At 42.5% G+C, this 12,077-nt stretch overlaps 1 protein-coding gene across 2 annotated transcripts in view; it reads left to right on the forward strand.

Annotated features, from left to right (window-relative positions):
- Window positions 1–6,145: 6,145 nt before the first annotated feature.
- The window catches only part of polr3b (polymerase (RNA) III (DNA directed) polypeptide B), a 95,710-nt gene continuing 89,778 nt past the window's right edge, over window positions 6,146–12,077 (forward strand). For both annotated transcript variants that reach the window (XM_043709862.2, XM_087997074.1), the window contains exons 1-4: window positions 6,146–6,243; window positions 7,276–7,308; window positions 9,201–9,257; window positions 9,351–9,415. In XM_043709862.2, coding sequence (XP_043565797.1) covers window positions 6,160–6,243; window positions 7,276–7,308; window positions 9,201–9,257; window positions 9,351–9,415 — 239 coding nt within the window. In that variant the 5' untranslated portion in view covers window positions 6,146–6,159. The remainder of the gene's footprint in view (window positions 6,244–7,275; window positions 7,309–9,200; window positions 9,258–9,350; window positions 9,416–12,077) is intronic.

Raw genomic sequence — 12,077 nt, forward strand, 5'->3', positions numbered from 1 at the left:
TAAAGTGGTCATACCTTTCTGCATTTGCCTCACATTGTTGTGGCTCAGTGACTCAATTTGACTCAGCTCAGTCCTGCACAAATAATGCTGAACTGCTGACAATTATACAGACAAATAGTGCAACCAATTTTCAAGCAGCATGATCCAACAAATGTGCTGACTAACTAGTTCTTGCATTGTTGGTGGAGTCAGTTGGGAAGTTTGGCCACAGCATTCAGACTCTTTCCTGCTTGAATGAGTTTCTTGGTTTTATGTCCGAAAGGCTGAGCAAGTTGAGTTTTGGTACAACAACCCAGCTGAAAGAAGTGGCACTTTCAACAGCACAGCACTCACTTCATTCTGACCCTCTGATTTGATCCTCCCACAGTGTATCACTCCCTCAGTTCTGACTCTCCAACAATGTTGAACTCCCCTAGCACTGACCCTCCTACAGTGGACCTCTCCTTTAGTATTGACTGTTTGACACTGCAGTGATCCTTCACTACTGATCCTCTGACATTGCAGCACTCCCTCAGTGCTGACCCTCTAACAATGTGGGGCTCCCTCAGTGCTAACCATCTGATGTTGCTATGTTGTCTCAGTGCCAAATCTCACACTCTGCGGCTCCCTCAGTGCTGACCGTCTGACATTGTGGGGTTCCCTCAGTACTGTCCTTCTAAAAGTGTGTTAGAACTGTCCCTTTGACAGTGTGAGCCTCCTTCAGTGCTGACCGTCTGATGCTGCTGTTCTCCCTCAGTACTGTCTCTCTAACAGTGTGGGGCTCCCTCAGTGCTAACCGTCTGATGTTGCTGTGCTGCCTCAGTGCTGACTCTAACAGTCTGGGGCTCCCTCAGTGCTGACCATCTGACATTGTTGGGTTCCCGAAGTCCTGACCCTCCGATGTTGCTGTGATCCCTCTGTACTGTCCCTCTGAAAGTGTGGGGCTCCCTCAGTGCTGACCATTAACAGTCTGGGGCTCCCTCAGTACTGTCCCTCTGACAGTGTGAGGCTCCCTCGGTGCTGACCCTCAAACACTGAGGGGCTCTCTCAGCACTGACCCTCTTGAGAGTGTGGGGCTCTCTCAGTGTTGACCCTCTGACAGTGGAGGGTTTCCTCAGTACTGTCCCTCTGACAGTGTAGGACTCCCTCAGGGCCAGTTGCTTTCCTCAGGCTTACTCTCAGGACAACTGACCTGAAGTCTGCAGCAGTGACAGACGGAACAAGTGTGTCCGGGACTGTTGGGGCAGGTGACACTGCACCCCTGGCATTCTGCAACTTGTCATTGATGATAGAATAGATGCCATTTGGCTTGTTGTCATTTCAACTCTTGCAGCAGCAATCCAGACACTCCCACTCTCCTGTCCTTTTCTCGTAGTCCCAGAAATTTATTTTCAGGTTCTTGTCCAATTTAATTTTGATAACTACAATGGAACCTGCCACCGGGCAGCACTCTACAGGTCTTAACCACTCATCGCATAAATGGTTTTCTTCATTCTGCTTATATTTCTTTTGCTGACCACGTCGATGTCCTCTGGTTCCCAACGCTTCTGCCAATGGGAGCCATTTCTCCCTATTTATTGAGTCTAGACCCCTCACGATTTTGAGCAGATCCTTTTTCACCAAAGCCAATTACAACTCTTCCAATTTTATCACTTAACCAGTGACAGTGAAGTACCAAGAAGGAATACAATATTCCATTTGAGGCAAGGAACAGCGTTTTATGAATAGTTGACCATAACTTCGTTGATTTTATACTCTGATTTTAGTCAGGATTTTGTGATTTCTTCAAAGATATTTTGCTTGGGGAGGCAGTCTTTAATTTGCCACTCCTTCGTTGGTGATGGGTCAAAAACAGAAAATCACAGAGTTGTTACCGTGTAGAAGGAGGTTACTGGGCCCATCGTGATTGTTCTGGCACTGCGAAAGAGCCATTTGCCTACTGCCATTCTCACACCTTCTCCCCCTAACCCTACACATTCTTCATCTGCTGACAACAATCTCATTCCGTTTTGGAAGGCTGAAGTGAAGCTGCCTTCACCACACTCTCAGGGGATGCATTCCCGGTCCCAACCACTCATTGCACAAAAAGGATTTTCCTTGCATGATCTTTGCTTCTTTCGCTGATTTCTTTTAATCCATGCTTTCCTGATCTTGACCCTTGACAGAGTGGAGAGTATTTCTCTCTATCTGCTCTGTCCGGATTCCTGATAATTTTGAAAACATGAAACCATTTACTTTTGATCAGATTCCCTTCTTTGTCAGGAAAATCATCCAAACCTTCCCAGTCTATCTTCACATCTGGTGTTCCAATTCCTGGAACCATTCTCTTGATGTATTTCTGTTCTCTCTGCCAATGCATTCACATCCTTCCTAAAGTGTGGTGCCCAGAGCTAGGCGCAACCCTCCAGCTGAGGCTGAATTATGGTCAAATTCAACATAACTTCCTTGTTTGTGTTCAACTGGATACTTAATCAGCCACACTCTCAATATGTTCTGCTACTTTCAATGACTTATGGTCTTTCTGTTCTCACTGTTATGGATCAGACCAGACCAGATCCCCTCAAAATATATTGAGAAGGTAGCCTAGACCTTATTTTTTTCTTATTTTAAAGGCAAATGTCAGGTACTGAATTCCAGATGCAATTTGATTGGTCAATCTACTCGATATTAAACAAAACATAATTTATTCAAACGCTATAGTTAAAATGCAACAAAAAGAGAACTTAGAATAATGTAACTCTACTGAGAAATTTAACAGAATAATAGATACACAAACTATTTCTAATTAACTGTTTCTATATAGTAATATCCCATAAACAGACCAAAAAGCAAATTCAGCAAACAGATTGTCTCACATACAATCAGTAGCCCAGGAAGAGAACTCCATCTCTTGACTATAATTAACAGAGGGAAAGAAAACTTCCAATTCTTCAAGACCCCAACAGCAACTGCTGCTGAAAACTAAAAATTCCAGGTTTTGTGGGTGGGAGCTTGATCACACCCACTCAGGCTGCTTCTATTTTTCCAGCTTTCAGAAAAAACACCTAAGGCTTCATAAGTTGTTAATCTTCTCATCGACTATTTGGCATCTGTCCTCCAATCTCTCTCTCACTCTCTAAAACAAAAGGTCAAAACACATCTTAAAGATACAACATTGTCACAATACACATTCTTTGCATGTCCTCTCTAAATCCTTCTGATCAAAATTAATCACGTCATATTTCTCTGTATTGAATTTCACCTATCAGCTGTCTGCCCAATCCACCAACTTGTTTTTCTCTCCCCCTTTTAAAGTTTTATTATCCTCCTCTCACATGGTGACTCCTGTGCATTACTACAACTACACCAATTTTAGCAGCATGGAACACCCCAAGATCCTTAACAAGAGCATTACCAAACACAGTTTGACACGATAAGAATATAAGAAATAGGAGCAACAGTAGGCCATCTGGTCCCTCAAGCCTGCTCTGCTATTCAGTCAGACCATGGCTGATCTTTTCATGGTGGAGAAAGTGAGGACGACAAATGCTGGAGATCAGAGTCAACAGTGTGGTGCTGGAAAAGCACAGCAGGTCAGGCAGCATCTGAGGAGCAGTAGAATCGACACTTTGGGTAAGAGCCCTTCATCAGGAATTGAGCTATACATGGTCTCAGCTCCACTTACTCGCCCGCTCACCATAACCCTTAATTCCTTTACTGTTTAAAAATCCATTTTTGCCTTAAGAGCATTCAATGAGGTAGACTCAAGTGCTTCATACCAAGCCGTTTATTATATAGGTCAGTTGATTTAATCAAAAGAATAGATTTTGAGAGGCTTTTTATAGCTGAAGGAATTGAATATTTAGGAGATCCAAATTGCTGAAGGCAAGGCTTCCAATCATGGAACAATTAAAATTAAGGACGCACAGGAGGCCAGAAATAAAGAAATCCATATATCCGGAAAGTTTTGTAATGTGACAACAGCATGATGGTGTGGTAAACGATGTCTGATATGTTTGGGAGGCCTTGTGTTGTGTAGATTTAGTGTCTCTACCACTCAGCCAGAAGACAAAGGTTCAAATATCAGCTGCTCTAGAAGTATGTAATAACATCTCTGAACAAGTTGATTAAAAGCATCTATCTGGAAAGTCTAGAAAATATGTGGACAGTTTAATAGGGCTCTTTGACGCAGTGGTTGTGGTCTCCACCTCTGGGTCAGAAGGTTCAGATTCAAGCCTCACCTGCCCCAGACATTTGTCCTAACGTATCTGAATAGGTTGATTTAAAATAAAAATCTGAAAAGTTTGCTTGGACTCTATGACACTGTAATAGAATTCCCATCTCCGAGCCAAGAGTCCCAGAATCAAGTCCCATCTGTTCCAGAGGTGTGTAATGACATTGATTTTTTAAAAATGGTAGGTTTGTGGAGTGAGGTAACTTTATATAGATATAAAGGGTGAAATCATGAACTAATTTGAGAGCAAGGATGAATATTTCAAAACCCAGGCAATGGGAATCAACATCAGGTTAACGAGCACCAGGGGTGATGAAGGAATGGAACATGATTTAGGATACAGATAGTAGTGCTTCAGGTGAGCTTAATTTTATGCAGAGGTGAGGACTGTAGATGCTGGAGATCAGAGTCAAGATTAGAGTGGTGCTGGATAAGCACAGCAGGTCAGGCAGCATCCGAGGAGCAGGAAAATCGATGTTTTGGGCAGGACCCCTTCATCAGGAATCATCAGGCAGGGCCCCTGCCCGAAACATCGATTTTCCTGCTCTTCGGATGCTGCCTGAAGGGCTCCTGCCCGAAACATCAATTTTCCTGCTCTTCGGATGCTGCCTGAAGGGCTCCTGCCCGAAATGTCAATTTTCCTGCTCCACGGATCTGCCTGCCCTACTGTGCTTTTCCAGCACAACACTAATCTTAGCTTTATGCAGAGTCTAGCAGGAGGTTGACAGGAGAACATTGAAATGGTCAGGTTCAGAATTACAGTCCCATGTGGGAGGCCAGCTGTTTCTGTTGGCTAAATAGCTAGCGAATGAATGACACCAACAATGCAGAACAATTTCTGTTCTAGCTGTGATAGACTTGGGAGCTGCCTCCTTGCCCTGTCCCTGTTAGTGGAAGGTAATGGTAAATCAGCATTGACTCAAACTGCCTGATCTCTAAATGTACCATCGACAGACAGTGAGCAAAAGGCTGACAATGTTGGAGAATCCCAGCAGACCTGGAGACAAAAACAGAATTAATGTTTCAAATTTGGTATGACTTCTTCAGAAGAACAATGATTGATTCTTGTCTTGTGGTGTGCAATCTTCATTGTGGTGTGCAATCCTCAATTAATCTCAACAGTTAAGTGATGGATTAAATTGGAAAAAGAAGTTAGATGGAGTGTACAACAAGCAGTTGTGTAAATGGCTTTCTCTTATAACAGGTGTGTGGTAAATGCCCAGCAGTCATAATACACTGATGGTTTAATAAATGTGGTGAAGTTGGAGGATGCTGTTCCATCTTGGAAACATTGCTATGGGAAGGATGTTAAGGCCTTGGAGAGGGTGCAGAAGAGATTTACTCAAATGACATCAGGGATGAGGAACTTTGGTCTTGTAGAAGTTAGGTTGTTCTTCTTTGAGCAGAGAAGAGGAAATTATGGAAAGATTTGATGGAGGTGTTCAGAACTTGGTGAGAAGTTGATTTTAAAGAGAAAAAGCACCAAATTTATGGCTGCTTCACTTGTTCCTGGCCAGCATAATGATAAAAATAAAGAAAGTTCTACAGTTGTGAAACTGCAAGGGAGAATCTGTTGGCATCGTGACGGAAGATGTCATCAGAGCGTCCAGATTTCACTTTTGACAACTTCTTCAATCCAGTTTAAAAAGATTGAAGTCTGTGTGTGTGGTGGGGGGAACAGCAAGAAAATAATGGGTTAAAAAACAAGGATGTGTAAAAATGAGAAGAGAGATGAATCATTTGAAGTGAGCAATTCCAATTGATCAGATCCTGCAACAACATTGAAGCCCCACACAGCAGCACCAGCAGCAGCTACTTTATAGTGATGCCAGACAATAGACTGCACACTCGGGCGGGAGCCTTGAAAAGGGGGCAGGGCCGGAACCTTTCCGCGGCTTCGCGGAGTTCCGCCCGGACTCTCATATCTCGGGACGCGGGTTCCTCCCGGACAGGGGTTGGCGGCGGACATGAGGGAGACTATGGAGATGGTGGCGGCTGAATTTGGGGATTTGGATCCGGAATCGTTGGCGGCACCGGTCCGGGAGGTGGAGGTGAGGCAGGAGATGAGACCTGGGTGAGGGAGGCACGGGGGAGGGGAGGGGAGGCAGCATTATGGTCTCTTCTGGTGCAAGGATAGTGTCCCCACCTCTGGCCCAGGAGGACCCGTGTTCCAGACCCCGAGGTTACAGCATCTCGGAATAGATTGGTCGGAAAATCTCTAGAAAGCACTGGACAGGGTGTAGGGGACGTTCACAGGGATGATGCTGGAAATGTGTGTTCGGCTGAGGGGTTCTTGTGTAATGTCTTGATAAAGTAGATGCAGAGAAAATGTCTCATCTGGTGGAGAAGAGCGTAACCAGCAGCAATCGAAACAAAGTAGTCACCAAAAATACATGAGATTCAGAAGAATGGGGGTAGGTTATTCATCAAGTCTCCCGCTTCCCTCCCAAAATAGCTTGTGCAGCATTCAATAAATTCATGACCTGGCTGTGTCCCCCATCTCCCTTCCTGTCTGTCTCATCAGACTCTCTGGTCAATGGGCAATCAGTCTAACTCAGCCTTGAGTGCATTCAATGATCCTCTGCTCTGTGGAGGATATTTCTTCTGATTAGCAACCCTGTGCATGTGAGATGGTGAGCAGTCAAACTTCTCATCCATGTCTTAACTGGGAGACTTCTAATCTTTAACTGCGACCCCCTCATTCTAGATTCCCACATGCCCACCCTGAGAGGGACCTTCAGAATTTTATATGGTGCAAGGTGTTCCATCTCTCAATGTTCCAGACTCAGTATAGATCCAAGACTTGAGAGGAATATATGACAGCTTCTCGTTTAGAGAAAGTGGTGAAAAAGTGGAACTGGAGATCACCGGTAAAACAAATTGTATAGATGCATTTATGAGGAGACTAAGTATACATAAGTAAAAGGAATCAAGAGTGTTATTGTGGCAGATTTAGATGAGAAGCAATGGGAAAAGGCTTGATAATAACAATTATGCTGATATAGACTGGTTATGCTAGATAGCCTGTTGGATTATGTATTCAATGTTAAAATACTGATGTTTATTTTTTGCTTTACTAATAGGAAAAATGGAAGCTGCTTCCTGCTTTTCTGAAGGTAATGGAGTTTTTCTCATTTGTTTTCATGTTTTGGTCAGGGGAATGATCGCACTTGCAATGTTTACTTTTATGGAAATGAGCAATTCTATTCAGCCCACAGATCAAAGGTCAAACTTACAATGCAAATTGGTGTGTCGCCGAAGTTGCTATCGGAGTTCAGATGCAAATGTAACTGGGCTTTTGGGTATAACTGAACAGCTGAGCAAACTGTGGCCTCTTGTTCATGTTGAGGTGGAGATCCACCAGAACACTATCAGCTGAAAGTTGAGAGGATTGCTTGAAGATCCTTGTATTTCCACAAGTTTAGAAGATGAAAGATGATCTGATCAAGTTGTTTAAAATGCTTTTGGCAGAGAGAGCCCATTCTTTTAATGGAGGTGTAACCTTCAGAATTAGCTGGGCCGTACAAGAGTGTTTGATTTGGTGCTGTTAAAACGATGGACTGGAATGAGAACTGTATTAAAAGCAGAGTTTAAAGGATTTCTGCATGTTTTGAAAAACAAATGACCCACTTACAGCAAGCAGCATATAAATAGCTGTTTGAACAAGCAGTAATTGAAGTGGTTGCAGATGATTTGGAGAGGTTCTGTGTACAGATCCACCTAGGTGTCAACAAGAAGTTGGTTGGTCTGTGGGCTAACAACCAGTTATTGATCACAAAAGCCTTTTGCTTGTCAACACTGTGTGATACGTTCTCAGGTAACTGGACAACTTGGGCCTGGGACCAAGATAGAGGGAAATGTTCTGATCTCAATTAGCTCAGAAACTGTCTCTCTGTTCTCTGCAGTCAAACCCATTTTAAACCTGGATAAAATCAGTTCATCTTTACATCAGCAGTTGTCTTAAGCTGTGACTTTTAACTGATGTGTCAGAAACCTTTTGTAAGTGAATTAGCCATCTTGTGTCTCTTACAAACCGTTGGAAGCATCAAGAGAAAGGTGACTGAAAGTATCTTTCTGAACAACATAGAATCATAAGGATCATCTCAGTAATCCTTGAATTAAAAACTACTGACCTGCCTTCTAGCTTTCCTTCACTCATTATCTATTTTTTCCCATTTGTATGTCTGAGAGAGATAGGGGGAGGTTAAATTGTAGTGTTGTATGACAATAGTTATAACTGCCTGTAGCTAGAGTCTAATTGCTTGTAGTAAATAGTAACTCTTAAGTACAGAAACCTAGTCTGAGCTTTCTCTTGATCTATGTTTGAAAATCGGGTAGATTGGGGAATTTTGTGTAATTATTCAAAATCATTAACTTGTGTGACTTGTGCTATGCCAGTAAGCTGTGACGAAGGGTAGTGGAAATCTGAAACTCCTTTTTCCTTCCTTTTTTCTCTTCTCTTCTTCTCCCTTCAAAAAAAAATTAGAGATGGATACCATGTATTACAGGGAGATTTTCAAAATTGAAATGAGTTGAAGTTTATTGTTAGAACGTGAGTCAAAGCCAGGTACATGGAGTAAAGGTGCAGATCGGTCATGATCCGATAGAAATGGTTTTTCGGGCCGAATAGCCTTCTGTTTATAAAGTAAACTTACTTTTTAAAAAATTGCTAATTGTCTGATGAGTTGAGGTGCAGGTCCACAATGCAGAAGGAAGCCATTCAGCCCATTGTCCCTGTGCTAGTTCTCTACACAGACTTGCCTATTCCCTTCATGGGATTTTTCCTGTATTCTTCTGTCATTCTTATCTAATTCTCTTTTTAAATTAAGTATTGTCTGCCTAAACAGTCCCTTGTGGCAATTCATTTGACGTTCTAATAACTCCTTCACTTTACTTTGGAAGCTTTCTGCCTATGTTGACCCACTTGGTGTGCTTGATTTACTATTTTAATTACTTCATGGGTTTCTGTGGTAAATGAGTATTACGTATGTTTCTTTGTTCCTTGCAGGTCAAAGGCCTGGTGAAGCAGCACATTGACTCATTCAACTACTTCATAAATGTCGAGGTAGGAATGTTAGTGATGCTCAGTTTAATTCTGCTCCTCTGCCTCATACTGTGCCACTTGTTCTGTTCACTGTCTAGTCTGCTTTCTCCATAGATTAAGAAGATTATGAAAGCCAATGAGAAGGTGACCAGTGATGCTGATCCTATGTGGTATTTAAAGTAAGTGCTGAGGGCTGATTTTCTTTCTCTTTTCTCCAACGATGGTGACTTTTACTTGTAGAATGAGTTGTTAAAGGTCAGTTGCATTGCTGCATGTGGGACAGCTGATTCCTTTTGTCATAGGTTGTAGTGAATTAGATGAGAGTTTGATGTCCTGAAAGATTTTCACAGAACTAATACAGGGAGGAAAGGTCTGTTCAGTTCATCATGTCGCCACCAGCTCTTTCAGTGATCATCACTTGGAACTATTGTCTTACCATCTCCCAGTAACCATGCATATCGTTTCTTTTCAAATTAACCTCTAGTTGACTTTTAAAGGTCGCCATTGTACCTACCACCACCACATTCTTTGACATTGCAGTCTGGACACTAACAACTGCATGAAATAGCTTTTCTTTGTATCAGTGTCATTACTTTTACAAATTACTTTAAATGTTAGACATCTTGTTCTGATCCTTTCTCAAGTAAGAACATTTTCTCCTTTGAAATCCATAAGACGTAGGAGCAGAAGTAAGTCATTGGGTCCATTGAGTCTACACTACCATTCAATGAGATTATGGCTTACGCGATGACCCTCAACTCCACTTTCCAGCCTTATCCCTATAATCCTTGATTCCCTTAACTGTTAGAAATATATCTATCTCTGCCTTGAATAGCCTTAATGAAACATCTAACCTGCACAGCTCTGAACCTTATAGGGCAATTTAGTATGGCCAATCCACCTAACTGGCACATCTTTGAACTGTAGGAGGAAACCGGAGCACCAGGTGGAAACTCGCACAGATATGGGGCGAATATGCAAATTCCACACAGTCAGCCAGCCAAGGCTGGACTCGAACCTCGGTTCCTGGCGCTGTGATGCTCACCACTTAACACCCAGCTGCCCACTGCAATTGGTCTTCATGACTGAATTTCCTCATCCTAAATCCCTTCTGCACTTTCCCCAGTGCCTTCACATTAATTTATTTGAGTCTGTATTCCAGATCTATTTCTCTCCAGATCCACCCCCAGCTATCTTAAATCCATCCCAGCAATGTGGCTGGTTTTACAGGCTTCCCTCTGGATCTCTGGAATACTGATCCAGTGACAGAATCACTGAACCACCAACACTCTTGGTTAGTTGGGTTAATCAGCTTATCATTGCCATGCTGAGCTTTTCCACCTCAGTCCTGTGTCAAAGTGTCAGCAGTTTCTCAATGGGCAACATTGTCACCTCTAAGTTGGATAGTTTGGGTGCAATATTCAGGCTGTCATGTACAGTGATGTGGTATTGGAGATCCCATCTTTCATTCGAGATATTAAACCCAAATCCCATCTGCTATCTAAAGTGAATGGATAAGATTGCACTTCACTTTTCAGAGAGAGAGCAGGGGAGTTCTCCTTGTGAGCTGCTCCTGCAGAGAGTCAACAAATCTCACTAAGCTGAAGACCTCGTGTTGTGCTGTCATCATTCTATGATTCAGATGAACATGAAATTAATATAAACAAAAATGCTGCAAATATTGAACAGACCATGCAGTGTCATAAGAGCACATATCACTGGGGCTAAATTAAATGCACTCTGACTTCACAGCAATAGCTTTCTGTTTTTTCATGGAATATGAGCATCAACGCAACACCAGCGTTTGTTGCTCATCTTTAACTGCCCTTTAACAGAGTGGTTTGCTCTGGCCATTTCAGACAGCAATTAAAAGTCCATCACTCCTTTGTGGTAAATAAAAATAAAGTGCTGGAAAAGCTCAGCAAATCTGGCAGCATCTGTGGAGAGAAACAGAGCTAACATTTTGAGTCTGATATGACTCCACTTCAGAACTGTTTTTGTGGGTCTGGAGACACATGTAAGCCAAACCAGATAAGAGTGGAAGATTGTTTTCTCGACAGAATGTGCATAAAACCAGATTTTATTGTTTTGACAATTCCATGGTCACGGTTATTGAGGCTAGCTTTTTGTTCCAGACCTGCTCATTTAATGTAAACTCCACCAGCAAACATGATGGGATTTAAACCCAGCATTAGCCTAGGACTCTGGATCACTAGTCCAATCACTCTGCTTGCTCCTGCTTAAAAGAAATATGAAACCCATTGCTGAAAAGCACAATGGACCAGGAAGCCATCACCATCAGGAGGCTGAATATTTGGGAATTATGAGAAACATTGTGCCAGCTACATGTGCAGGATGCCTCCCAACTGTCATGAAGTTGCACAAAGCAGACAATTTGCCTTTCTTTGTACCCCCACTACCCCTGATTTTACCTGTCTGTCGCTCCTGGAACAATCATTTCATACCCTCCCATTGTGGAAAAGCTCAGTGGGCTCCAGTTTGAGAACCAGTTTGTTCTATTTAGAAAAAAAAGAGACATTCATGCTAGGCATTTTTAGAATGTGCAAGTTAACAAGGGTGGAATGCTGTAACATTTCAAGTCAGGTTTCACAGTATAGAGTCACTCGTTTGATCAGTTTTGCCACTTGCCTGTCAGTGTTTTCAAAAAATACTGTGTAAGAATATTTTCTTATTGCCTCTTACAGGATCGTATTAATCATTGTTTTAACATGAAATTGCATTTATGTAATGACTCTCGTGACCTCAGTATGGATTATGGTCAACTCGGAGTAGTTCAAGAGTATTTCAGTGGCTGTAAAACAGTTGTCTGGTGGTTGTGAA

This window comes from Chiloscyllium plagiosum, unplaced genomic scaffold, assembly GCF_037043375.1.
Source record: "Chiloscyllium plagiosum isolate Xiang-an unplaced genomic scaffold, Cpla_swu_hap1 HiC_scaffold_19, whole genome shotgun sequence".
Classification (NCBI taxonomy): Eukaryota; Metazoa; Chordata; class Chondrichthyes; order Orectolobiformes; family Hemiscylliidae; genus Chiloscyllium; species Chiloscyllium plagiosum.